The sequence below is a fragment of the Diplotaxodon limnothrissa genome, linkage group LG18 (assembly GCF_057381915.1).
Source record: "Diplotaxodon limnothrissa isolate DT_005_m linkage group LG18, D_limnothrissa_male_GT1.1, whole genome shotgun sequence".
NCBI lineage: Eukaryota > Metazoa > Chordata > Actinopteri > Cichliformes > Cichlidae > Diplotaxodon > Diplotaxodon limnothrissa.
This window is the reverse complement of record NC_140613.1, coordinates 34,979,375-35,005,816: the sequence shown is the minus strand read 5'-3', so window position 1 is coordinate 35,005,816 and position 26,442 is coordinate 34,979,375. Positions and strand designations below refer to the sequence as shown.

Genomic DNA, 26,442 nt, shown 5'->3' with positions numbered 1-26,442 from the left:
GTAGTTGTTCATTTGTGTCTTGTCAAGATTGTCCTTTTTCAGTATAGGTTTGATTACAGCAGTTTTTAGTGATTCTGGAAACACACCTGATAATAAAGAAAAGTTGGCGATCTGTAACAGGTCTGACTCTAAAGTCTTTGAGACCTTTTTGAAAAAACTTGTTGGCAGGACATCTAAACAGCAGGAGGAGGAGTTCAGTTGACCTAAGATGTCCTCCAGGTCTTTGCTGTTAATAGGTTGAAACTGTTTCATGGTGTTTAAACAGTTTTTTGGTGGACACAGTACATATCCTGGATCTGCTGTTGATGTACCAACTGCTTGTCTAATTTTTTGGATTTTTTCAGTGAAGAATTTGGCAAAGTCATTGCAGGCCATGGTTGAATGAAGTTCAGCTGCCACTGACACAGGAGGGTTTGTTAGCCTGTCGACTGTAGAAAATAAGACCCGAGCATTATGGCTGTTTTTAGTGATGATGTCAGAGAAGTAGGACCTCCTTGCATTCCTCAGTTGTAAATTATAATTGTGAAGTTTCTCTTTATAGATGTCATAATGAACCTGGAGGTTTGTTTTTCTCCATCTGCACTCAGCTTTCCTACACTCTCTTTTTTCATTTTTCACCAGTGTGGAGTTTCTCCATGGAGACTTTTTCCTTCCAGAGATAACCTTCACCTTAATGGGAGCAATCGTGTCCATTACATTTAACATGTTAGCATTGAAGCTATTGACGAGCTCATTGACTGAACCTTTGGACAGGTCAGGTGTTAATGGGAAGACCTGGTTAAAGATCTCACTACTGTGTTCAGTTATACACTGTTTTGTTATCACTGTTGTTGATATATTTATGTGGGCTGAGATTTTACTTTCAAAGAAAACACAGTAATGATCAGACAGGCCCACATCAGACACAGTAACCTTTGAAATGCTCAGGCCTTTGGAGATCAGTAGGTCAAGAGTGTGTCCTCTATTATGTGTGGCCTCTGTTACATGCTGAGTCAGCCCAAAGTTGCCCAGAGTGTTACTCAGGTCTTTAGTCCCTTTGTCCTGAGGGTTGTCCACATGGATGTTAAAATCCCCAGCAATAATTACACAGTCAAAATCAACACAGATCACAGACAGCAGTTCACTGAGGTCATTAAAAAAGTCTGTGCAGTGTTTGGGAGGCCTGTAAACATTAAGAAACACAACTTTGGATGGGGCCTTCAGCTGTAAAGCCACATATTCAAAAGACTGAAAACTTCCAGGAGATAGCTGCTTACATTGAAATGATTCATTAAATAAGACAGCAACCCCTCCTCCTCTCCTGCTCGCCCTGACCTCACTGATAAAACTGTAGTTAGGAGGGGTCGTCTCGATGAGAACAGCTCCACTGTTACTTTGGTCCAACCAAGTTTCAGTTAAAAACATAAAATCAAGGCTGTGCTCAGTGATTAAATCATTAATTAAAAATGTTTTCCCAGCTAGAGATCTAATGTTTAATAAAGCCAACTTAAGTGTTTTAGAGGTATTACTTGTCCCCTCGTGTTTGGGAGCAGTCTGTGGCACACAAGGTATGTTTACTATGTTTAAAGATCTTTTAGAGTGCAGCTCTCTGTGTTTTGACCAGGCCACATGTCTCCTGTCACCTAAAAGTACAGAAATTTTAAAGCCTTCTGGTAAACAGGGTCCCAGCTTCTCCTGGGAAAAGTCACCACTGCCATAATCCTCGCAGCCCGGACTCTTCACACATCACACATCAGACTGCGGAGACAGAGCATGAAGGTGGTAAGGAGGAACTAAGGGGGGCGAGGCTGGGCAATGTGACTTCGATTGCTCTGTTGAGGGTGGGGCTCGATGGCGAACCTTTGGCCGCTCTGGTGGGGGGTTTATGGGGGACAAAGAGGGATTGGGCCGGGGGGTAGATCTGAGCCCAGCATTACGTTCAATGAAGAAACAAACTTCTTTTAAAAAGAGCCAATTTACTGATCAGACCTAAAATAGTGTTAATCAATCTCTGTCCAGATGGAGTCACACGACAGTTTTCCAAAGAGACATTTGAGTGATTTATCGACTGTATGTAGCCTTGAGTTTGTCTTTCTTACTGACAAACAAAAGCTGGACTCTGTGGACTTCATTATGCTAGCTTCAGTTAGGTTTTGTGTGTTTTACCCCTTTTTGTGTTAAATAAAAAATCTTCTTTTTTGTCCCCCACATGTGTGGATGTAAATGTTTAAAGGCAACAGTGAAGCACTGAGCTCAACGTCACCTTTAAAAGGACTTCGTTAAACTCTTAATTCTGATGATCATGTGTGAAAAGTCATTATGGCTGAATTATTTTAGCAGTCGTCTTTGGGCTGATGTACGTTTACTTAGGACGATGGATAATAACAGACTCGTGTGCTTTGCTGTTTTCATTGTGTTATGATGTGTGACTTTGGTCTTGCTTTGTTTTTAGACTGCAGCCAAACAGCAAAATTAACTGTTTATCTTGGAGGGTAAAGCAGAAGGAATCTTTCCTTAAATCAGCTTTCACAGGTTTAACAGTCGGTCTGTGTCTGTGGGAAAAGGCGACCATGACATTTGTGAGATGCACGTTTATGAAAATGTCATTTCTCAGCTACCCCTCCCTGTGTGAGCGTGGCAGCGCTGTTAGGTCAGTGAGCGGCTCCTGCTTTTGGTTTGTTTATTTCCTTGTTAATAAAACTGAATATTTTATGGATGTTTGGATGTTTAGAGACAACAGACTTGATTCATTTGCTACTGTTGGAGGTGCTGCGAGTTTTCAGTAAGCTAAATCAGATTAAAACCTATCTGAGTTCCAGCTGTTCTCAGGATAGAGATGCTTTAGTCGGCTATACTTTGTTTGAAAATTCATAACCAAAGGATCACTTAAGGTATGTTTCTCCCACTGAAAACGCTACGAGCAGATGAACAGAATCAACTTTTTGGGATCTGTATCCATAATCTCTGGACATACTGATTTGTTTTCGATGTAGCACCTCTTTTATTTAACCTGCATTATAAACTGCAGATAATGAAATCCTCTTTATTTGAAAAAAATTCTTTAAACTATTTTTGTTCTGTTTATTTAGTGAATAAACAGTTTGAACAAGAGCGGTATCGTGGCATTGGCAAATCATATTTAAAACAACTGTGATGAAGTTTATTTGACCTTCATATATAATCCAAGGGAAAGATTCTCTGTAGTAATGATCTCTGTCTGTCTGTGTGTTCCTGTGGCTGGCAGACGGGAGGTCATCTCCCAGTAAACTGACCATACAGTCAGTTTGGACACAGGACGACCCCAGATGTTGGCAAACATACAGTCAGTCGTGACAGAAGCGCTCTGTGCTCGACCACAGATTCAAACACCAAACATGTTATAATTGTGTTTGAATGAATTCAAATCAGCTTATTTACAAGAGGTTTTTATACATTTGAATAAATATCTTGTTTTTAATACACTTTATATTAATGTACAGTAATGCTGCTGTGAGAAGTGCTGATAGTTTTTAATAGAAGGCCTACAGCACACAAATGTTTACTTCTCACTGTTATGTTGTAGAATCCACTTAATCATGAAGTGCTGTGTCCTGTCGACTGTAAGGTTTTTTAAATTTATGAAACAAACTATAATTTAGGGCTCATGAACTGTCAGGTAAATGTCTCATAACATCAGGAGCAAATGTCATATCAGAGGGATTAAGCGAATAAATGTGAGTCCTAGGCACAAGAAGAAAAAGAGCTTCCAAAAGTCATTGATGAACAAACACTGGGCACTAAAGTGGCATCCTCTCTGCGATGGGGTGTGGTTTGCAGCTCAGCAGCAGGGGAGGGATGGAGAAGGAAGTTCAGAGTGTGGTGTCAGGGGAGGCTGACCAGCACAGCAGGTCTCCATCACCTAATAATGCCTCGTGTGTTTGAGCAGGATGACCTGACAAGAGCGCTGTGCTGGAGAAGAGGCAAATGGAAAGCTGCACAAGTAGAAAAGTGAAGAAACGCTGACAATAATTATGAAGACGACAAATGTTCATCTTCTTTCCCCACTCTGTTAGTTCAGAAGTCGGACCGAGTCCATTCAATCACTTGAATGGGGACAGCTTTGGGGGATATTTTGGTGAGAATATTTTTACTAACTAAAAAATGGTTTAACAAGTAGCCAGAAAATATAATAACTGTTGTTTCACCGCTGAGCTGATTGATCTGGTACAAGGATCTCTGTGCAGCGCTGGAGGCGATACATGCCACAACTCAACTAGAATAATAAAGATTTTAGCCAAGCATAACACACACTACAGAATCCTACCATTACTATTATTATGACGATTATTAAGTCCTACACACAGAGGGGTGTTGCATTGTAACTGCCTCAACAATAACTGCAAAAACTAGTGATTTGGTCACATTTTGGAGGTTACATCGTTTTTCTAAGGAGAACAAGAGAGAGAGAAAACCATGAGTGGAGCACTCTGGAGATGTGGTATGTGACAAACAGCTTGAATGTATCCAGCATAGGTTAGCTCAGGAGGTTATAATTGTAATATTGTGACACAAATGATCTTGAAAACTTCATATCACACCTCTCAGAATCTTTTTGTGTAAAACAGCATTTAATATTCATTTCACTTTGGAATAACTTAAAAATAATACAATTATGAAGTCAAGAAAAAATCCTGCACTGAGCTGCAACAGCAACATTTCTGTACTGTGTTCAGAAAAGCAGAGCTCGACGGTGAAAAATAAATGATTAATCCTAAATAAAACCAAATCTACGTTTGGCTGCAGCCCTTAAAACAATTTACATGTATGTATATTATCAGATCCTCTTCCTCAGTGACAGAAAACATTTAGATATCACATAGAAAGACACGCCCCCTACTGTTAACGGTTGAAACAACAAACCAGACATTTCAAAATAAACGCCAAACGCAAGGTAAAACCTCCCGGCTTCAAACTACAAAACAATATTTCTAAATGTAATGAGTGTTATGATAACATGGCTGAGCTATTCCTATGTTTTTGTTTTGTTTTTAGAAACGATTGACGTTACACAGTGTAAAAGTAAAACTACAAGTAAATAGTTTTATTTCATCGGGCCAAATCCTGATTAGACAAAATCTCACAAAATATAAATTATTAAATGTGAAAGAAAATCATTATTAAGCCGCGTTAATGTATCTGTTGGTTATTCCTACACTGTGTATTTATGTGTTCACTTGTCATTGGAGCTGATGATTGATTTGAACCAGTGACGCTGATGGCTTGCTTTTATTTTGAAGTCTGACAAGTACTCCGGTGTGCGGCGGTGTGGAGCTGGGCGCTTGACAGACTTCTCCACCAACGATTTGTATTGATGTGATCAAAGGCGAGTGAGGTGGAGGCTGACCCGTGGGCGGTCACACTGCGCAATACCATAGGGCAAAGTTTGCCTGCTCTGATCTGCCGCTTGTGACTCGGAGGACTGCTGTGTGCGGCATGAACCAGGGCTGAGCGCAGGCTCGGGTGGTGCGTATGTCCAATATTATCTTTAATGAATGCTGCCGTGTAACCGCCGTGTTTCAGAACGTACTCTCTGGCGCGGGCCTCTGCCTGTCCACTGCACCGATCCTAGCCATGGGTGGGAGTCTGGGTTGCCACCGCTCCATCCCCAAAGACCCCACTGATTTCAGCTGCGGCAAGCGCAAATTCAGCGCCGCCTGCAATTTCAGCCACATTTTGGTGAATCAAGAGCGGCTGAACATTAACATCGCCACCGAGGAGGAGCTCATGACTCTGCCGGGAGTTAATCGCACAGTTGCGCGGAATATCGTGCAGTACCGGGACTGTATCGGTGGCTTTAAAAAGGTGGAGGACCTGGCGCTGGTAAGCGGGGTCGGGGCCACCAAGCTGGAGGTGATCAAACTGGAAATCTGCGTTTCTAGCAGGACCAGTTCTTCCCAACACTCTCCGTCGTCACTGCGCAAAGACTTGGACTCTCAGTTCTACACCGGGATGAACATCAACACCGCCACCCCGGCGCAGCTCATGAGTATTCGCGGTATCACGGAAACGATTGCAAAGAACGTGGTTTCGTATCGCGCGGAGCACGGCCCATTTAAAAGCATCGAGGACCTGGTAAAGGTGAAGCACATCAACAGCTCGCTGCTCGACAAAATCCGGTTCCAAGTTTTCGTGGAGCGCTCCCGGGCACCCTCCACCAACACGAACGCAGGGCTCCCCGGCACCACCAAGTGTCACCCAAGCCCCTCTTCCTTTAGTCTGGGCAGCGACGACTTGGACCTCCCACCTGGAGGCCCGACCCAGATCGTCTCTGTGCGGCCGAAGGTGGATCGCCCGCTGGGGCTCCGGGACGGGAAGTCCGTAGTGCGCGTGGCCACCTGGAGCCTGCAGGGCTGCTCGTGCGACAAGGCTAACAACCCGGGGGTCAGGGAGGTGGTGTGCATGACCCTGCTCGAGAATGAGTGAGTACCTGCACACACACTCATCACACCTGAAGGCCGCGTGGTTACTGAAGCGTGGGCAGATGAGGAAAGCTTATTGTTTAAGTGGTCTCGGACATGTTTCTGATTTCTGTGCGTGCATCCGGCAAAATACTGAATAACTCACTTTATTAAATTCAATCACTTTTATTTATATTGCGCGAAATCACAATAACAGTCTTAATGAATGAAAGTTTGTAAGATAATAAACAAAACAACTCGAGTTTCATTTTTCCATCACACTAAATGCGCACAACGTCCAGTCAGCTGCATGTGTGCTGATAGTCATTATGTCAGGATATGCCAGCTGTGCCGTCCACACACCAAAGGACACCTACAGCCACTCACTGCCGCACCAGTCAGCTGAAGCTCTTTGAGGTTTAATTATGCTGTGACCTCATCATATTTTCAGATTCATGACTCTTTCAGTCCTGAACGGAGCCTTAACAGGACGAACCCCTCCCACAACATTACTGCGCGCAGGCCCAAGTGTTCTTGTGCAGAAACCTAAATAGTGATTTGATTTGAATGACAGTCGTGCAGGAATGATGGCTCTTTGTTTCAGGTTTATGTTGTGCATATTTCAGACTTCACAAAACCCAGACTGTGAAAAGACTACAGCACACCAAAGTAGCTCTTTGCTTTGTGTTATTTGTCTTTTATGGGTTCAAAAATGTGGAAACATCATTAAAACTACTGCAGAAAGAAAATAAGAGAACATTGTTTAAAAAGAAAAGTTCAGAGTCATCACCTGATTTTACAAAAGCATAAATCTGGGATTTAACAGACCAAACTTAATCGTGACCTGACGAGTTTTTTGTAGCGTTAAATCTGGTTTTATGTCCAGAATAAAACTCGCATCATGCATCTTTTTTTATAAAGCCATCAGATGCATATGAAAGGGAAAATGTATCATACAAAATACATGAAAGTTCTACCCCGAGACAGCAGGCGAAAAACATTATCAGGGCTTCGTGATTGAGGTCAAGCCAGTTTTGTGCTGCAGGGTGACACATTCTCAGATTCCCTGTCAGACTTGTGAAATGAATAAAGAGCACAGTGGACCGTGGTTCATATTCCACCAGTGAAAATGTTCTTTTAAGCAGAAAACAAACTAAAACAAAATAAAAATCCATCCATGCATTTTGTTTGGCTTATCTTGGGCTGGATCGTGGAGGCAGCAGCCTAAGCAAGCATGCCCAGACCTCCCTCTGCCCAGCCACCTCCTCCAGCTTATCCAGGGGAACACCGATGCGTTCCCAGGCCAGCTGAGAGATTTAATCTCTCCAGCGTGTCCTGTGTCTGCCCCGGGGCCTCCTCCCGGTGGGATGTTCAGCTCTTGAATGACTGAGCTCTTCATCCCATCTTGTCCCTGACCCAGAGTGGCCACTACAACCTTCTCCGTCTGAGGACCGTGGCCAAAGACTTGGCGGTGCTGATTTTCTTTCCAGGCATTGGTCTGCATACAGTGAAAACATAAGACTCTGTGGAAAAACTTTGGGTGTATATACCTGTGAAGACCATGAGTGGCTGTGAAAAAGGAGAGTATAGGCAGAGCGCAGCAGCAACGCAAATCAGGCATTAGGGTTTAAATCTCAGTGGCTAGGCTCTTTCTTCTGTTCTCTCATGGATAAACGAGAAGCTAAAGTTTGGTAAGGTGTTTAATTGATACTCCCCCTTTTTTAATATTACAAAAAAAGTTCTTAAAGCCATCTATAGAGCTTCACCGTGGTTTCCAGAGCAAACTGTGTCAAGTACGGCCTAAAGTCAGTAATGGTGTTGTGATCATTGTTAGTGAGGAGCAGGAACAGCAGCAGCAGGAGGGCACTGTGAAGGAGACTCAGTATGTTTGCACAGTGACAAACTGCTGGGTTAGTAATCATAAGACCCAGTCTAAGTTTACACACTTCATGACTTTCCTCCAGGCAAAAGCAGACAGCTACTACAGTTCAATGAACTCTATTTTTTTTTCACCAAAGTTTGCACAAACTGCTCTCGGCCCAAACAGCCTATCAGGGATGTGGAGTTAGACTCAGCTGGCTGCAGTCATCCTGACTATAGGGAAGTGAAAAGAGCTGACTTAAGCTCCTAATAGCAAGGTTCATATGGATCAAAGCATGCAAGCTGATAATGTGGTGTTAATGTTTCTTACTGTTGAATTCTTCTTTCCCTGCTTTTGAAGCATTTATGAAATATGGACCGTGTCTCTCAGTGTCCCAAACAAGGTGGGCAGTTCTGTTCTATTGTGTCAGCTGGGACGCATCTACCTGCGTCGACACTTCACAGAGAGTACTGACGACGGTGCACCCAGCATGCTTTAGACAGATCACTGATGTTAGATCCTTTGTCTTCCCTTTAATTTCTCTTGAACTTCCTGATCCATAATGACTGGATGAGCAGAGGCACGCCATGATTTTTGTTATATGAAAAGTAATTGAATTAATTAATAATGCGTAAAGTAGTGTGCTATTATTATAAATGCTGCCCGATATCCTGGACCTAAAGCTCTCTCACACTCTCAGTTTGTTGTGGTTGCTGCACCTCAGTTGTGTATTTGACAGATTGTTGCCTATCTGATAATGTGCACAAACGTACAACTAACCAACAAAGAGGGATGAAGGGAATCATCTTTCACTCTCACTTTACGATACAAAGGAGTTCATGGTTGATTTAGAAGGTGTCCAGGTCTGGTGGCCTCAACATGAGCCCAGATCATCACACCTCCACCACCATGCCTGACAGTTGGTATGAGGTGCTTCTGCTGATATACTGTCATATACGAGGGGGCCAAACAGGCCCAGCTTTGTTAGCCAGCTAACCTAACTAACTAACCATCCAAAGCATATGGGACTGAATTAAAATGTCGAAATTTAATGTTGAAAGATTTTTTGTTATTTTTGTATTTTGGACATTTGAGTGAGATAAAAGCCCAGTACTTACGTTCATTAGTTTATACCTGGAAACTGGACCAGTTTCTTGGACCGGCTCCTATTTTTTCCCTCCAAATATCCTTCAATCACTGATGTGCGATGAATATTGGGACAGGGTGGACCTGGTGCAACCTGTAAATCTGGGGAAAAGAACGCATTTGTGGGTTGCTTTTGGACGAGCCCATGTGGACAGCCTTCGTCTCCTGGTTGTGACTTAATCAGTCTTCAAATGTGACGCTCAAAGGACGCAGCCACTGATGCTTCACCGTGTCTCACTTGTGTCTGCATTGAAGCAGCTAATATGAAGTCCTGTTTGGCATTATCAGTGGTTGCTACTGTCAGAGTGACACTGACGAGTCTTTATGCAACATTTACTCTTATGCTTATGTGTATTTTTCTTGCTGTAAACCCAACTAATTTTGTCTACCTCTATAGACTTGGCCATAGAGTCGTGGCTTACAGTTACCAGTGTTGCCCTGATGAGATGGCTAATAGGCAGCTCAGACTGTGGGTGTTTGAATCCTTGCCAGTGGAAATGGGAGGATCAGGATCTTAAGCAGCAGGAGCGTTGCATGCTCTCAGAGCGATCAGACCTGCAGGGGAGGAAGGAGGTATTGTCTGTGGGACTGCAGGCTGTTTATTCTGAAAACAGGATCTGTGGACAAAGTTTCTGCCTATAATCCCATCAACACCAAGCTGTTCAGCGTCTCAGGTGGGCCAGTGTGGCAGAGCAGTGAAAACATGCAGGTGCTAGAAAAGTGAAACGGAGTCCAGCAAAATGTGGTCTGAACAGGGTAAAAAACAGCTTTTTAAAACTTTTTAAAACAACAGCCACTGATCAAAGCTTTACAGCTAAAAGAATAATGAAAAGCATTTTTTTTTTCTTTCTCTTTCTTTCTTCTCGTTTTGTTTCGTTTTTCTCTTGTAAACTGTGTTAATTAATGCCTGTAATCATCTTTATGAGGTAATATTGTAGAAATAAAGAATATAAAAAAAAAAAAAGAAAAAAAAAAGCATGATACAAATCAAAGAACACAAGTAAAACAGCACAAGTTAAAAAAAAAAGCCATAATTAGTTTGGAGCAGCTGTTGCTCAGGAGGTAGCCTCGGTCATTAACCAATCAGGTGGTTTGATCCCTCTACTCTCGTCCTTTGGCAAGATACTGAACCATGATTTGCCCTTGATGTATCCATGGAGCGTGTGTGTGTGTGTGCGTGTGTGTGTGCGTGTGTGTGTGCGTGTGTGTGTGTGTGTGTGTGCGCATGTGTGTGTGTCCCTGATGTGTTTGTCACATTTTCAGTATTCAGGGTTATATAGACTGAGCGCTGCAGAGGTTCATTAACAGGATCAAACACCAATTAGTCTAATTGAGTAGAACCTGGAGTACCATTGAAAACCCAGCAGGCACAGGAGGAACATGAACCTCCACACATACTTACCCAGCTGGAGTTTAAATCATGAGACGCTCTGTTTTTATGCCATGTGTACTGAATCAGGAGAAAACAGGGAGCACGAGGGTTTATTTGCATTTTCAGAGATGCAAATTTAACTTGATAATGAATTAAAAACATTGCTATTGTTTTCAACAATGAAATGTTCGTCAGGATTTTAATCATTTTATCTGAACTGAGCATTCAAAAAACCTCTGTGCAATAAACAACATGTAACTAAACTTGTGTTTTTCAGTGATGGTCTGAGAACATCTAAAGCTAATGAGCAACTCTGTCTAGATCTCTGGTTGATAAGCGAGCACGAAAGACTGCGGCCGATCCTCGACCTGTGTTAAAGATTCTGACCGTTCGTACGACTTTGAGGTGCTGATTCTTTTAAACATGGACTTCCTGCTGCGATGTTTCTAGAACAAAAGAAATCAATATTTTGATCAGCTGTTAAATACTAATTCACTAACAGTGACTCAGAGAGGCCTCGTGAGTCATTGTGTTATATTTAGTTGTTTTTGCTCTTTGGTGCTATTGAAATATTTCCATTCATTTAGTCATTTGGGTTTTTGCTGGTGTTGTTTTTTATTCTTGGTGCTTTGGTTGTAGCTGCATAATGTAGAAGTTTACAACTGAGCAAAATGTAATTCCCAGGAGTAAACACGAATCATCAGGAAGGACATCCGGTGTAACAAATCAAAACAATCTGAGCAACCTGTTGTGGCAACCGCACTGTAAATAACAGAGGAGCTCAAAACAGCTTTTATTCTTGGTGGTCTGAGGACAGACTGACTACAGGCATGGAGTTTTAGGGAACTATTGCATGAAGACTGTAAGACTGCAGTGTCATATATGCATGTGATCAGTAGAGTCCAAAAGTGTGGAACCAGATTTGCACATTATTCAATGTTTATTTTTAGTCTTCAGTCGATGCAGATGGCTGTTGTTATTGTCATCGTCCTACAAAGACTGTTTAGCCGTAGCCAGTAGCTTTCAGAGCGCTGTCTCTAATGCATCTGGCTGTTTGTGGAGTCTAGCTTCAAATTGGCAATCACACATAGAATTATGAAGGACTAAAGTTTATTTTTTCCTTTTCTTTGTTTTGTTGTTGTTTTTTTTAAATAAAAGGAGTGAAGTCGATGTAAAAATGTGGATGGGCTGGTGGTGTGTTTCCTCCTCACCCAGGCAGGTGGAGTTCTCTAGAAGACCTGCTGGGGATGCTTATAAGGACCTCAGCTACCCTTAATCCTTTGAAGGGCCACATTTAGACCACTGCCAGTAAAGGAGGTTGAAAACTGGAACTACTGGTGTGTAGTCGTGGATGGATAGATGGAATTGGCACACTGAGCATGAGAGTGCTGAAGAAACAGCTGTGATGTTTATTTATAGTAGCACAAGTACAAACGGCTGAGACGGTAGCTTCAGTGCAGCTTTTCTTCCTTTTGTGTTGGTATGTATTGACAGCGTGTAGAAAATCTTTGCTATAACAGTCACAGTTTATGTTGATTCTTTGAAAACATCACTAGTTGTTGCAGAAATGTCTGGAAACTGCTCCATTTGAGCAGATACCAGGTGTTGCACACACATCTCTTCTCCACGTTACCCACAGTTGTCAAATGACTGTTGGCGATGAGAATCGGTCCCCATCTTTAAAGGAGAAGAACTCTGCTCTTTTTCTCTGTCTGACATGAATCCTGTATAACTGAATCAACATGGCGGTCTGATCATGGCTGAATTGTGCCATGTCATGTGACATGTTGTAACTCAATTCTGACTCCTGACTGATGGCATTACTTATGATGTTTGTGCATCCCTGGTTTCATTGAGGATCAGCTGACAGGAAGCAGCCAGCAGCTGTAATGTTGAGTGTCTCACCTGTGTTGCAAAATGCAATGCAAAGCAGCTCATCTTCAGAGTAAAAGTGCATGTTAGAAATGTATAGCATTTTATTAGGCTGACTGTTGATCTGGGAAGTCATTTGAAAAGTAAACAGTTCAATATTTATTGGGCTGTAAAGGCCCCTCCTTCATGCAGTGTTGGCACATTGAATTTCAAACAGTCTAAAGTGTGTCTATAAAGAGTCTTATTTTCTCAGCTGTCTGCCAGTTTGTTAAAAGAAACTTTAAATTTGGCCTAAGTTTGCTGTGTGTTTACTATGCTGAGTCAACCATAATACATGACGATCTCCTAGAAAAACTGATCTCAGCTTTGCTTGGTACCAGTAAGTCATAAATGCTGTGCAGATGCAGTGCGAGGGTAGAAAGAAGAAATGAAATGCTCAGAACTTTTAAGGCTAAAAGTTCCATTAATGTTAGAAGATTTCTATAAAACAGAGTCATCCCTCACATTACTTCATAGCTAGTAATAATTTTAATTTTTCAATGTTCTGATACAATGTTTGGGGAAAAATAAATTTTAAGTTTATAAATTTTAATTTACAAATACAAAATGGGTGTTCTGATGATTAACTCTAACCAGTACGGTTGAGTTTCAAAGTAACCTGAAAAAATGAACGTGGTCCACCCAGTACTATATACAGTGGTGTGAAAAGTGTTTTTTTGTGTATGTTTGTCACACGTAAATGTTTCAGGGTCATCAAATAAACCTAAATATTAGGCAAAGATAAGAAGTAAACACAAAATGCAGTTTCAAAATGAGGGTATTTATTAGTCTATTAGGGGAAAAAATCCAAACTCAAAGGCTCTCGTGAGCCATTATCCACAAATGAAATCGAAAACATGGAAGCTAGTGAACTTTCCAAAGAGTGTCTGACCAAAATTACCCCAGGAGGTCACAAAAGATCCTAGATCAACATCCAAGGAGCTGCAGGCCTCAGTCGTGTCAGTTAAGGTCAGCGTTCATGACTCCACCATAAGAAAGATGCTGGGCAACAATGGCCTGCATGGTGAGTTCCAAGACGAGAACCACTGCTGAGCAAAAGGAACATAAAGGCTGATCCCAGTTTTGCCAGAAAACATTGTGATGATCTCCAAGACTTTTGGGAAAACACTCTGTGGACTGATGAGACGAACGTTGAACTGTTTGGAAATGTCACATTACATCTGGTGTAAAAGTAAGACAACATTTTCGAAATGGAGCATCATACCAACAGTAAAATATGGTGACCATCTATTGTGACCTGAAGCTGAAGTGCAGTTGGGTTCTTTAGCAGGACAATGATCCAACACACATCAGCAAGTCCACCTGTGAGTGGCTTAAGAAAAACAAAATGAAGACTTTGGAGTGGCCCAGTCAAAGTCCTGACATGAACGTGACTGAGATGCTGTGGCATGACCTTAAAAGTGCAGCTCCTGCTTGAAACCGTCCAGTGTGGCTGAATTACACCATTTCTGGAAAGATCAGTGGGCCAAAATTCCTCCACAGCGCTGGGACACACTCACTGCCAGTTAACACAAACACTTGATTGCAGTTGTTGCTGCTAAGGGTGTTTAGGGGGCAGTCACTTTTTCAGACCACTGGAAAACCATGTAGTAATGACAGGAGGAATGCCCAAAGTGTCCTTTTGTTGTCAGTGGGTTTCATTATCATGCTTTTCTATCAGGTTTTTCAACTAATTATTTATTTTAAGAGGAGTTGGGTAAATAATGCATATGTATGTATATGATGTACGTGTAAAGGTACATTTTTAAAAAAATGCATTCTCTCTCTTATTACAGTATCAAGTTACTGGCAGTGCAAGACCTGCTGGAGCACGAGGCTATTGATAAGGTAAAGTGGAACATGAATTACACTTATCCCAACTTCTATTGTAAATGAGGTGACTTGCTTGCACGGGCAGCAGGAATCAGAAATGTGACAGCAGCTTGTCTTTGTGTATACTCTGCAGGGTTTCAGTGATGGAGAGGATCGTTAAATTGATTGGGTTACAGCCATGTGGTTTAAGTACGCCTGAGTTAAAAATACTCTTGTGCTCTCGCTCCCAAGACTGACACCCTCAAATTTTAGTTTATTTTTTCCGTCACACTGCTGCCAACATTAGCGCACATTTCATTCATTCATTCATTCATTCATTCATTCATGTCATTACTGATTTCTCGTAACTTATATTTGTCATATTTCCTTTTAGTGAATAACATAATGATTAGCAACACATCCTGTCTCGTCCCCCCCTCTTTGTCACTGGCTATGGGCCAACTTGTAACAAGTGGGGGCTTGTCTGGGATCTAATTCATTGTTGGAGACGGTTTGCATCATCTGACTTAAGCTCATTGTTCGATGGAAACTGTTTTCACTCCTGTCTTGGAAGGAGTCTGTTGGCTTGGTCCGCTCTGTGTACATTTGGCTTGTGTTTTTGTTCTTTTGTCACAGCTGACAGAGGAGCGATGTCCCGTTTCTCTGGGCTGGTCACAGTAAGGGGGCAGATGTATTTAGTTGGGATGTTTCTGGCAACTATTTTCTTAGTTGACTAAACGAGGGAAATAAATTTGACCACATAACTGACTAGTCTAAAACTAAGAAACACTCAGACGTCAGCTTACGTTTGAGAACCGTTTAATAAACAATATTTAAAAACTCTGAAACCATTAATCCCATTCTTCATGTCACTTAACTGGGCAGCACCTCACATCGTGTGTTATAAATATTACACATTAAACTCCAAATAGAAAAGGAAGAAAAAAACTTTAAAATAATAAACTAATGTTAAGTTTAACTATACTACAGCGTTACTACAGAAGATGCTCATGTGTTATTAAAATATAACAGATTAACATCTGAATAATTAATAAATTGTTGCTGAAAAGTCTGGCACATTGTGCCGGGTATCATTCAGAATGTAGTCACGTGACACACATGAACAACTTTAATGAATAAAGATTTTGAATAACAAATCAATAAATTATAGCCATTTTCTTCCGCTTATCTAAAGTCATATCTTAAAGATCTTATAGTACCTTATGACCACTGAGGTGAATTGGCACTTCATGAGTAATCAGACTCCATTTTATCTTAGAGACTTCGTAGTACCGTGTCACTCCAATAGAGCACTTCACTCTAGGGACTCTAGGGCTTACGTGTAAATTATACTCCTTCAGGAAATCTACGTCGTAACTCGCGCTTTAACTGAAACCCCATCCTATACCAAAACCTTCTATATAACAGATCGACACACATCACAAGGGCTTGAATGCCATGGGAGGTTGTGGTATAGTGATAAAAGGAACTTCTGGTTATTATGCAAGTTAGAATGTGGCTTTCCAACAGAGGTCCAAATCAAGCTGTGGTTGCGAGGATATTTAAAAGTAGAAGCAGAGCCTTCAGCTTTCAGGTTCCTGGTCTTTGGAACCAGCTCCCAGTTTGGATTTGGGAGACAGAAAACGTCTCTGCTTTTAAGATTAGGCTTAAAACGTTCCAATTTGATAAGACATATAGTTGAACTCCAGCGATCCAGCAATGACTCCTCCTCTAGCTGCTCTACAGAAGGCCTAGGGTGCTAGGGCAGCGGTCTCCAACCTTTTTTGCGCCACGGACCGGTTTATGCCCGACAATATTTTCACGGACCGGCCTTTAAGGTGTCGCGGATAAATACAACAAAATAAAACTAGTACCGGTACCGAAAAAAAGAACATTTATTCATAACACACGTGAAAAGACCTAGGAAAACCGAGTTAACGATAAAAACGATAACAAAATAACGCTGAAAACTGATAAAAACCCTGAAAACCACACATTTCACACCTGAGCCTCAACTCTCGCGGCCCGGCACCAAACGACTCACGGACCGGTACCGGTCCGAGGCCCGGGGGTTGGGGACCACTGCTCTAGGGGGGTTCCCATGATGCACTGATTGTTGCTTCTTTACTCACATATTTTACTCACTATGTGCTTACTCTGCTCACTCTGCATTTCATCATTTGTTATTATTAATCTCTGGCTCCCTCCCATCACCTCAAACCAGCTGTGGCAGATGGCTGCCCCTCCCTGAGCCTGGTTCTGGCAGAGTCCTCCTCTTGCTAATAGGGAGTTTTTCCTTCCCACTGTTGCCAAGTGCTTGCTAAAGGGGGTCGTTTGAGGTTTTTGCTGCAGGGTCTTTTTCCTTAAACTATAAAGCACCTTGAGGTGATTTTTGTGACTTGGCACTAAACACTGCCAGTCAAAAGTTTGGACACAACCTCTTATTTAATGGTTTTTCTTTATTTCTACTACTTTCTACATCATAGATACAAACTGAAGACATCACATATATGAAGAAAGATACATGGAATTATGTAGCAAAGAAAAAAAGGATAAATAACTCTAAATATGTCTTATATTGTAGATTTGTCAAAGTAATGCTTTGACAAATCTGACAAATCTTGCTTTGTCGACAGCGCTGCAAACCTTCGGCCTTCTCTCAATAAGCTTCATGATGTAGTCACCTGAAATGGTTTCACTTCACAGGTGTGCCTGTCAGGGTTCATTTGTGGAATTTCTCGCCCTCTCATGCAGGAATTCTGATAACCTCGATCAGGATTTTTATTCATCTTTAGGCATGAAAAAAGATTTTTTAACTTTCTTTTATACATGTACTTTAAAAAAAGTTTTTTACATGTTAACTTATGTGGACAACATCACCTTTCATCATACCATCAACACTGACGCAAATACAAGAAAACAGCCTTTGAATAGCTGCCCACTGTAGTGACCACTGTGCGTGAAAGAGTTAATGGGGTTGGGACCATCAGTTGTGTTGTGCAGCAGTCAGGTTGGTGCACAGCTCACAGCTCTGTTTGACAACTGATAGAGTTCATATTATGGCGAGAACCAATCAGCTAAGTAAAGAGAAACAACAGCCCATCATTACTGTAAGGACTGAAGGTCAGTCAGTCTGCAACACTGCTAAAGCTTTGGCCCCAAGTGCAGTCGCAAAAACATCAAGACTACGATGAAACTGTCTGACATGAGGACGCCCCAGGAAAGGAAGACCAAGAGTCCCTCTGCTGCTGAGGATACATTCATCTGAGTCACCAGCCTCAGATCAGAGCCCAGATAGATGCCACACAGCTCCAGTAGCAGACACATCTGTACATGTTCAGAGGAGACTGTGTGAATCAGGCCTTTATGGTCAAATAGCTGCTGAGAAACACGACTGAGGAAAAGCAACAAGAAGAGATTTGTTTGGGCCAAGAAACACGAGGAATTAGACCATCTGTGCTTTGGTCTGATGAGTCCACAGCTGAGATCTTTGGTTCCACCTGTTGTGTCTTTGTGCGATGGTGAACGATGGTCTCTACATGCACTGTGAAGCCTGGAGCAGGAGGTGTGATGGTGTGGGGGGGCTTTGCTGCTGACACTGTTGGGGATTTATTCAAAACTGAAGGCAGACTGAAGCAGCATGGCTCCCACAGCATCCTGCAGCCACATCCCATCATTTATTCTTCAGCAGGACAATGGCCCCGAACACACCTCCAGGCTGTGTGAGGGCTCTGTGACCAAGAAGGAGAGATGGAGTGCTACACCTGATGGTCTGGCCTCCAGTCACCTGACCTAAACCCAGTGGAGATGGTTTGGGATGAGATGGAGGACCAACAAGAGCTCAGCATCTCTGAACTCCTTCAAGACTGTTGGAAACCTTTTCAGGTGACGACCTCGTGAAGCTCATGGAGAAACTGCAGAGAGTCAGCAAAGCAGCAATCAAAGCAAAGAGTGGCTACTTTGGAGAATCTAAAATATAAACGTGTTTTGAATTATTTCACACTTTTTTATTTACTACATAATTCCATCTGTGTTCATTCATAGTTTTGATGCCTTCAGTGAGAATCTAAATTAAAAAACAAAACAAAACATGAAATGTGAACGTGTGTCCAAACTTTTGACTGATAGTTTATATATGATTCAACTGAACATTTGCTTTAATAACTGTGCGCCGGTTTGAGTGGTTTAAAATAAGATTTCATATTGTTTGCTATTAACTGCTGCTCACGCACTAAGTATAAGTTGACTTTAAATTGAATGTCCGGAAATCCGTATGTCTTACTTTGAGAAAATAATATAAAATGTTCATATTCAAATCTGAAATATTAATTTCATTTTTAAATTTCAAGTCCTGCCAGCTGGGTCCTTTTAATTTACAGGGAGTGCAGAATTATTAGGCAAGTTGTATTTTTGAGGAATAATTTTATTATTGAACAACAACCATGTTCTCAATGAACCCAAAAAACTCATTAATATCAAAGCTGAATGTTTTTGGAAGTAGTTTTTAGTTTGTTTGTAGTTTTAGCTATTTTAGGGGGATATCTGTGTGTGCAGGTGACTATTACTGTGCATAATTATTAGGCAACTTAACAAAAAACAAATATATACCCATTTCAATGATTTATTTTTACCAGTGAAACCAATATAACATCTCCACATTCACAAATATACATTTCTGACATTCAAAAACAAAACAAAAACAAATCAGCGACCAATATAGCCACCTTTCTTTGCAAGGACACTCAAAAGCCTGCCATCCATGGATTCTGTCAGTGTTTTGATCTGTTCACCATCAACATTGCGTGCAGCAGCAACCACAGCCTCCCAGACACTGTTCAGAGAGGTGTACTGTTTTCCCTCCTTGTAAATCTCACATTTGATGATGGACCACAGGTTCTCAATGGGGTTCAGATCAGGTGAACAAGGAGGCCATGTCATTAGTTTTTCTTCTTTTATACCCTTTCTTGCAGCCACGCTGTGGAGTACTTGGACGCGTGTGATGGAGCATTGTCCTGCATGAAAATCATGTTTTTCTTGAAGGATGCAGACTTCTTCCTGTACCACTGCTTGAAGAAGGTGTCTTCCAGAAACTGGCAGTAGGACTGGGAGTTGAGCTTGACTCCATCCTCAACCCGAAAAGGCCCCACAAGCTCATCTTTGATGATACCAGCCCAAACCAGTACTCCACCTCCACCTTGCTGGCGTCTGAGTCGGACTGGAGCTCTCTGCCCTTTACCAATCCAGCCACGGGCCCATCCATCTGGCCCATCAAGACTCACTCTCATTTCATCAGTCCATAAAACCTTAGAAAAACCAGTCTTGAGATATTTCTTGGCCCAGTCTTGACGTTTCAGCTTGTGTGTCTTGTTCAGTGGTGGTCGTCTTTCAGCCTTTCTTACCTTGGCCATGTCTCTGAGTATTGCACACCTTGTGCTTTTGGGCACTCCAGTGATGTTGCAGCTCTGAAATATGGCCAAACTGGTGGCAAGTGGCATCTTGGCAGCTGCACGCTTGACTTTTCTCAGTTCATGGGCACTTATTTTGCGCCTTGGTTTTTCCACACGCTTCTTGCGACCCTGTTGACTATTTTGAATGAAACGCTTGATTGTTCGATGATCACGCTTCAGAAGCTTTGCAATTTTGAGACTGCTGCATCCCTCTGCAAGATATCTCACTATTTTTGACTTTTCTGAGCCTGTCAAGTCCTTCTTTTGACCCATTTTGCCAAAGGAAAGGACGTTGCCTAATAATTATGCACACCTGATATAGGGTCTTGATGTCATTGGACCACACCCTTTCTCATTACAGAGATGCACATCACCTAATATGCTTAATTGGTAGTAGGCTTTCGAGCCTATACAGCTTGGAGTAAGACAACATGCATGAAGAGGATGATGTGGACAAAATACTCATTTGCCTAATAATTCTGCACTCCCTGTATATCGAAGCAGATTGGTAGAAGATGATACTTAATACTTTTAAAATGTTTTTTGTGTGTGTATTACCCGTTTGCCATGTTGTATTTAAATAATTATCTATTAGATAATAATTTGGGTTGGCTGTAGCTCAGGAGGTAGAGCAGATAATCTCTAATCCGAAGGCTGGTGGTTCAATCTCTGGCTGCTCCAGTATCCTTGGGCAAGATACCAAACCCCAAGTTGCTTTAGATACTTTGTGCCAGTTGCTTCCAGAGTTTTACAAAATGTTAATTTGCTTTTTAGTTAGTAATATAATAACAGGCAAACCTGTCTTTATGTGTTGCAGTTCTGTGCAGAATTAAATCAAGGAACACTTGCCAGTTTACAGAAGTGGAAATGGCCACGAGGGCTGTGGAAAAGTGTTGTGTCGGAAAAACCCACCGGCCATTCCAGCAAGGTGGGTTTACCATTGGCAGCTGTTACAACGACACTTTAAATTGTATCCACAAAAATAAATCAAAGTCTAAACTTTGCCGAAGATCAATCAGTTCAGTTTTCAGTTCCCAGAAATCGATTTGAATAATTTACCCGTCGAGAGTTTTTAACATTTTTTAACACTGTGACTTTTTTTCTTAACCACTACAGTTTCTTTTATTATCTAGAACTGTTGCAGATGTACTGCAGTAAAACTATAGTAGTGCTACTGCACAGACTGATCTTTCATGCGGAATAAATATGAAATGATCTTTTGTAAAAATAGCAGTGACCCTCCAGCTCTATTACCAGCAGCTGTTTACCTTCATGCTTACACTCTAAGAATCAGCATCAGTAAACTACATGTCAGATGTTTATGTACTGACATATGAATAACTGTGATTGACTAAATCATAAGTAGAGTAAGAAGATTGACTTGAAAGTTTATATTAATTAAATAAACCTTTGAAAACGTATCTAACACTAATACATCCCTCTGTTCACAGGGAGTGAGCTACTCTGGCTTTTTGTGGGATAGCTCCTCAGGAATTGATCTGAAGGATGCCCTTGTCTTGGAGTCTCCTGCTGTCAATGGAAATGGGAGTCATGTACACCATCCACTCTATGTGGCTCACTTTTTAGTAAGGCTATAATTTATTGTCATTGAATTCATGTGTGTTTGGTTATAAAAAACAATTCAATTAATTTTATTTATATGGCACCAAACCCACCAACAGCTGTCTCAGAGAGCCGTATCTATAAGACCCTGGAACGATGAAGAGAACAGCCCAACAATCAGACAATATCCATTTGTAATTGTTTAGGATCTGAATACTTTCTTAAACCTCCAGAACTAACACATGGTTGATGCACTGCTGCATATTTCTTTGGTTTTATGTATTGTTCTTCTTTTTACTTAGCAGGATAAAAATTTAAGTGGTCAAAAAATTGACTTTTTCCATTAGATTGGTTCATTTGAGCTGACGGTGGTGAATGTCCATATGCAAGCCCCTGCTTCACCAGAGCAGTCCGGTGGCAAAAACCAAAACTCTGATGAAGCCAAGTGTCAACGCCTCCCTCCCAGCATCCAGGGAACACTAAAAGGTTAGTCTGCCAGGTCGGACCAGTCGAGACCGCATGTGTCAGACGCCGTAGACGGATCCGCAAAGTCTGACGTCATTTTTGACGTCTTGTCCTATTTTCCGTTTCTTCCTTTGCAGGTGAAAAGGATCTACTAGTGTTGGGCAATTTTGGTTGCTCTCCTCAGAGCTCAGAGCTGGACACACTGAGAAAGGAGAAATTCTGTGCCCTGATACCATCCACTCAGTTCACCAACATCACCACCTGCTCACCACAGGGCACCCGCTGCGTGGACAACATCTGGGTCAGCCGTTCTCTGCAGAAGATATATTCAGGTACATGTACAGTTGTGTTTGGACAGTTGCACCGATTAAGATTAAAAAGTTCTCTTAGGTTGTCTTGATAAGGTCAGGTTTCATATTAAGGGAAATTATCTGTGAATTCATTCAGCATTCATCATATCTCAAGTTATTTAGTTCAGTTCAGTTTTATTCGTGTTTCATTAATTCAGGGCAAAAGTCTGCTAAGTTTACATTACAAGTGCATCTCAGGATATTAGAATATTATGGAATAGTTTTTTTTTTGTAATTTAATCAGGTTAGACCTGATATGATTTCTTCTGCTTTATTTTAAATGTTGGTTCGCTCAAATTATTATTATTAGTAGTAGTAGTAGTAGTAGTAGGTAGTAGGTAGTTGGATGGACAGCTGTCTCGCTGACGGATATCGACACTCCATGGAGGGAAAGCCACAGAGGATCTGTGCTGAGAAGGCTGATTGATTTCAGAGAGCTATATCAAAGCTTTTTAATCAGAGGTTGACTAGAAACTAAAAGTATGGTAGGAACATCTGTATAAGCAAAAAACAAAAGTTGATTTTAGGAACTTGGCTGAGGCTGGTCTTAGCAAATCACGAGCCACCGTGCACAGATGTCTTCAGGAAAGAGGCTACAACTGTCACATTCCTAATATCAAGCCAATCCTGAAAAATAGAATTCTTTTAGTTTATTATCTGAGCTAAAATGAAAAAATGTTACCATCCTGCTGTTAGACTGTTGGTCCAAAGTCCTCTTTTCACCTGAAAGTAAGTATTGCATAGAATCTGGATGAAGAGTGCAGAGACACAGAAACCACGATGTTTGAAGACCAGTGCGATGTTTCCACAGTTTGTGAAGAGATTAGATGATAGTTGTAAGTTTGATAACTTTCTGACCATTACTGTAGGAGGAATAGCAGCTCTTCTGAAGTCTGAGTGGATGGACGAAGGATGCTTTTAAATTCAATTCATTGTATTTTTCTGGCACCAAATCACAACAGTTCCCTCAAGGTGCTTTGAGACCATGCCATAACCACACCGATTCTCAGAAAGGCCTAAAAATAGCCAGTTGTCCACCTAACTGCACATGTTTAAAGGAAAGAAAAATCCTTGAAAAGAACGTTAAAAAAAAAAAAAGAAATTCAAAAAACATTTTTTTCATCCCTAAAGATGAATAAAAATACTTAAAAAAAATTTGTCATAATTCATGCATGAAAGGGTTAATGAATATTTGAAAGTTATTATATTAAAATAGTGAAAAAAAACCCAATTTTTCATAATGTAATTTTTTAAAATGGAAGATGGAGATCCTGCAGAGTTAAAGAACAATCAGAGTTCCCGTCTGATCCTCTGAATCGAGCTCAGTTGTGGCATGATAGAAGACTCTAGGTTAAATAGTCTGGATACACTGATATGAAGTTTTAAAGATAAGTGGCAATGTCCACGTTGACTCTGTCATTTATTTGATTTTTTTACATAACTGTATATAAGTAAATAAGCCGAGTACACCTCCATGATTCAGGAGCTTGTAAAACCAACTTAGATTTTTTGTTCTGTCTTGTTTATTTCTGCCTCTTTCTAACATGCGTACTATGACTGACAGAGCTCTGACCAAGAGTTCCAGTGTGCCTGCTGGTTTATGCACGAATGGCAAATAAAGAACTTTGAACCTTGTATTTTAGCTCACTCAGGGTTTTCATTATGCACAGCTCCAATTTTTATGAGGTGCGTTTTAGAAAGATGGGGATTTCTCTTGGCGACCCTTCCAAACAAGCCGTACTTGTTTAGTCTTTGTTTCTAACTATCAGGAACTCAAACATATAACATGCTAACTTACGCCTGTATAATTTTAGATGTAGTTCTTGTGTTATTAGTTAGCACTGCGTGTCTACATAGAGTCATCACAGAAGTCCAAGTCGAGCGTTGCTTTTACACAGGTGGTCAGTTTAGTTCTTTATATTGTATGTTTACAATCCTAACAATCAGATGAGCCTCTATGAACAGTGGGAAGGAAAAACTCCCTTTTAAGAAGAAGAATTGAAAAGAAAGAAAGAAGTCACACAAGCAACTAACGATTAAATGTATAGCAGTTTATAAACTAGTCATATAAAACAAGTAAAGTCAGGTTTTTCATTAACGGTCTTAAAACGAGGCTGGCTTTAGTTTCAAGTCTGGTTAAAAACAGGTCAGGTTTTATGCCGAACACAAACTAAATGTTAAGTCAGTTCTCAGGTCCTTTACACAAGACTAAGTGTGCTCTGGAGTTCACCAAACCAATTTAAAATTTGGTCTCCAGTTATGACAAGTCAAACCAGGTGTTCAAGTCTAAGTTTGGTCTAATCTGAGTGTCAAATCATCAACTTACCAAGTGTGCCAAGACAAGTCTGAGCCTAGTTAAAAGCACTTTGAGGCCACACTTGCACCTGAGTTATTTAGACTAGAAGTCACTCAATCAAAGTTTAAGTTGAGTCTCAAGATAAAAATAATTACAAAATAAATGTAAAAATGTATTTTAAACTATGTGTAAAGTAGAGGATACATGGTTACTTCTCAAATGTATGATGAACGTGATCCTAGTTTTATAGAAGCTACTATCAGATCAAAGTTTGGTGCATTATTTGTGTTGCATGAAGTTCTAAGTATCTCCTGACTGTTCTTGTGTCCTTTGTTCTTGACAGGCCACTGCATGGTAGTTCGGGAAGGCTTAACTAACCCCTGGATCCCAGATAACTGGTCATGGGGCGGTGTGGCCTCTGATCACTGCCCTGTGTTTGCAGAATTTTATGCAGACCTACCTCCTAAGGAGCTTAGCGGACCTGGTATGGCAGTGGTGGACAGGGGAGACATTCTGCCCAAACATGAGCGGTGACATCGGCTGCAGCAAAGACAGAACTGAATGACATGAAGATTTTAACCTATCAGGATTCTGCTTTATCTCGGTTTGCTGTGGCGCAGTTTCCTACAAAATGTGAACAAGTGCCAAGATTGCCTTTTGGGTTTCAGGTTATCAATGGAAAATCGTAAATGAGAAATATTCAAGCCATAACAAATGTTTAGACAAAAATATGATGTATTTTAAAAGAAATGTGCCAAACATTTTATATATGTATAGAAAAATAAAAATAAATTGATAGATGATCACGGTCTGTACGAACTCTTATTGATACAGTTTGAGCACCATCTGAATGACCTGGATCTCTTTACAGGCGCTGCTGTGTCCTTCATCTTTTATAGTTCACTGGAGAGTAAGATTCAATCTCAGCTGCTGAGCTCATGAAAGCTGTGTGCTTAATTATACAAGTGAAGCTTGTGTGCATGTGAACTGCCATACTTCCCTGAGAATAACGTTGCCAGGCACAGTGACATCACAGGGCTTTGCTGCTGCCCTTAAAACTGGTCGTTAACCACCTTCACAATACTGCTTTTGAAATTAAACAGCCAAGTAACACACACTTGTGTTATACTGCTCAGTACGAGGCACACACGGGGTTTTAAAAGCACTGTTTATGTGCACTGACGCCTTCCTGGGCTGCTGTTGCCGACTGGCTCTTTCTGTTTTGGTACACAGCTGTTCTCTCTCAGCTCCTCTCTCCCTCCACGTCCTGTGTGCTGCTCAAGCAGGGGAGGCATGATCTGATGATCCCTAACTGCATTGGCCAGCCTCCTCTGGCACTGCCCCCTGAACCCACTGCACCACTCCCCCCACTTTTTTTTTTTTTTTTTTTTTTTTTTGCCCTGTAACACACACATATTTTACCACATGAGCTTTGAGCTATTTTCAGGTCTTACTGATCTTATTGACCTTACTGACAAAGCACTTTACACAGCAATCAGATCAGAAATTGACTCTGAGCAGTCACGTGATCCCATGACAGCAGAGATGACGCTGGTGATGGTTGGATGACTCCTCATGAAGTGATTAATGTGCTGCTCAGTAGTGAGAGCTGCTGGATTAAAAAAGTTACTGCAGGCAACCTGGAGAAAGAATTTGTCCCATGATTCTGATACCAGGAGACCAAATGATCCTGATTATAACCAACTGATGAAATACAAGGTGAAGTGTATGTATTCCAATTAATTTGGCATAACAGTATATCTAATATATGTTTGGTAAGGGTCTAAGGAGCTTGGAAAGAAG

General features: G+C 41.2%; 1 protein-coding gene across 1 annotated transcript; it reads left to right on the top strand.

Moving 5' to 3' along the window:
* The first annotated feature begins 5,381 nt into the window (after positions 1 to 5,381).
* On the top strand, positions 5,382 to 25,420 carry eepd1 (endonuclease/exonuclease/phosphatase family domain containing 1). The gene is made up of 7 exons (XM_085377916.1): positions 5,382 to 6,437; positions 14,503 to 14,554; positions 20,783 to 20,893; positions 21,417 to 21,551; positions 21,876 to 22,014; positions 22,131 to 22,325; positions 24,983 to 25,420. The coding sequence occupies exons 1-7, from the start codon at positions 5,488 to 5,490 to the stop codon at positions 25,171 to 25,173; spliced, it is 1,773 nt and encodes a 590-aa protein (XP_085234042.1). The 5' UTR covers positions 5,382 to 5,487; the 3' UTR covers positions 25,174 to 25,420.
* Positions 25,421 to 26,442: the final 1,022 nt, after the last annotated feature.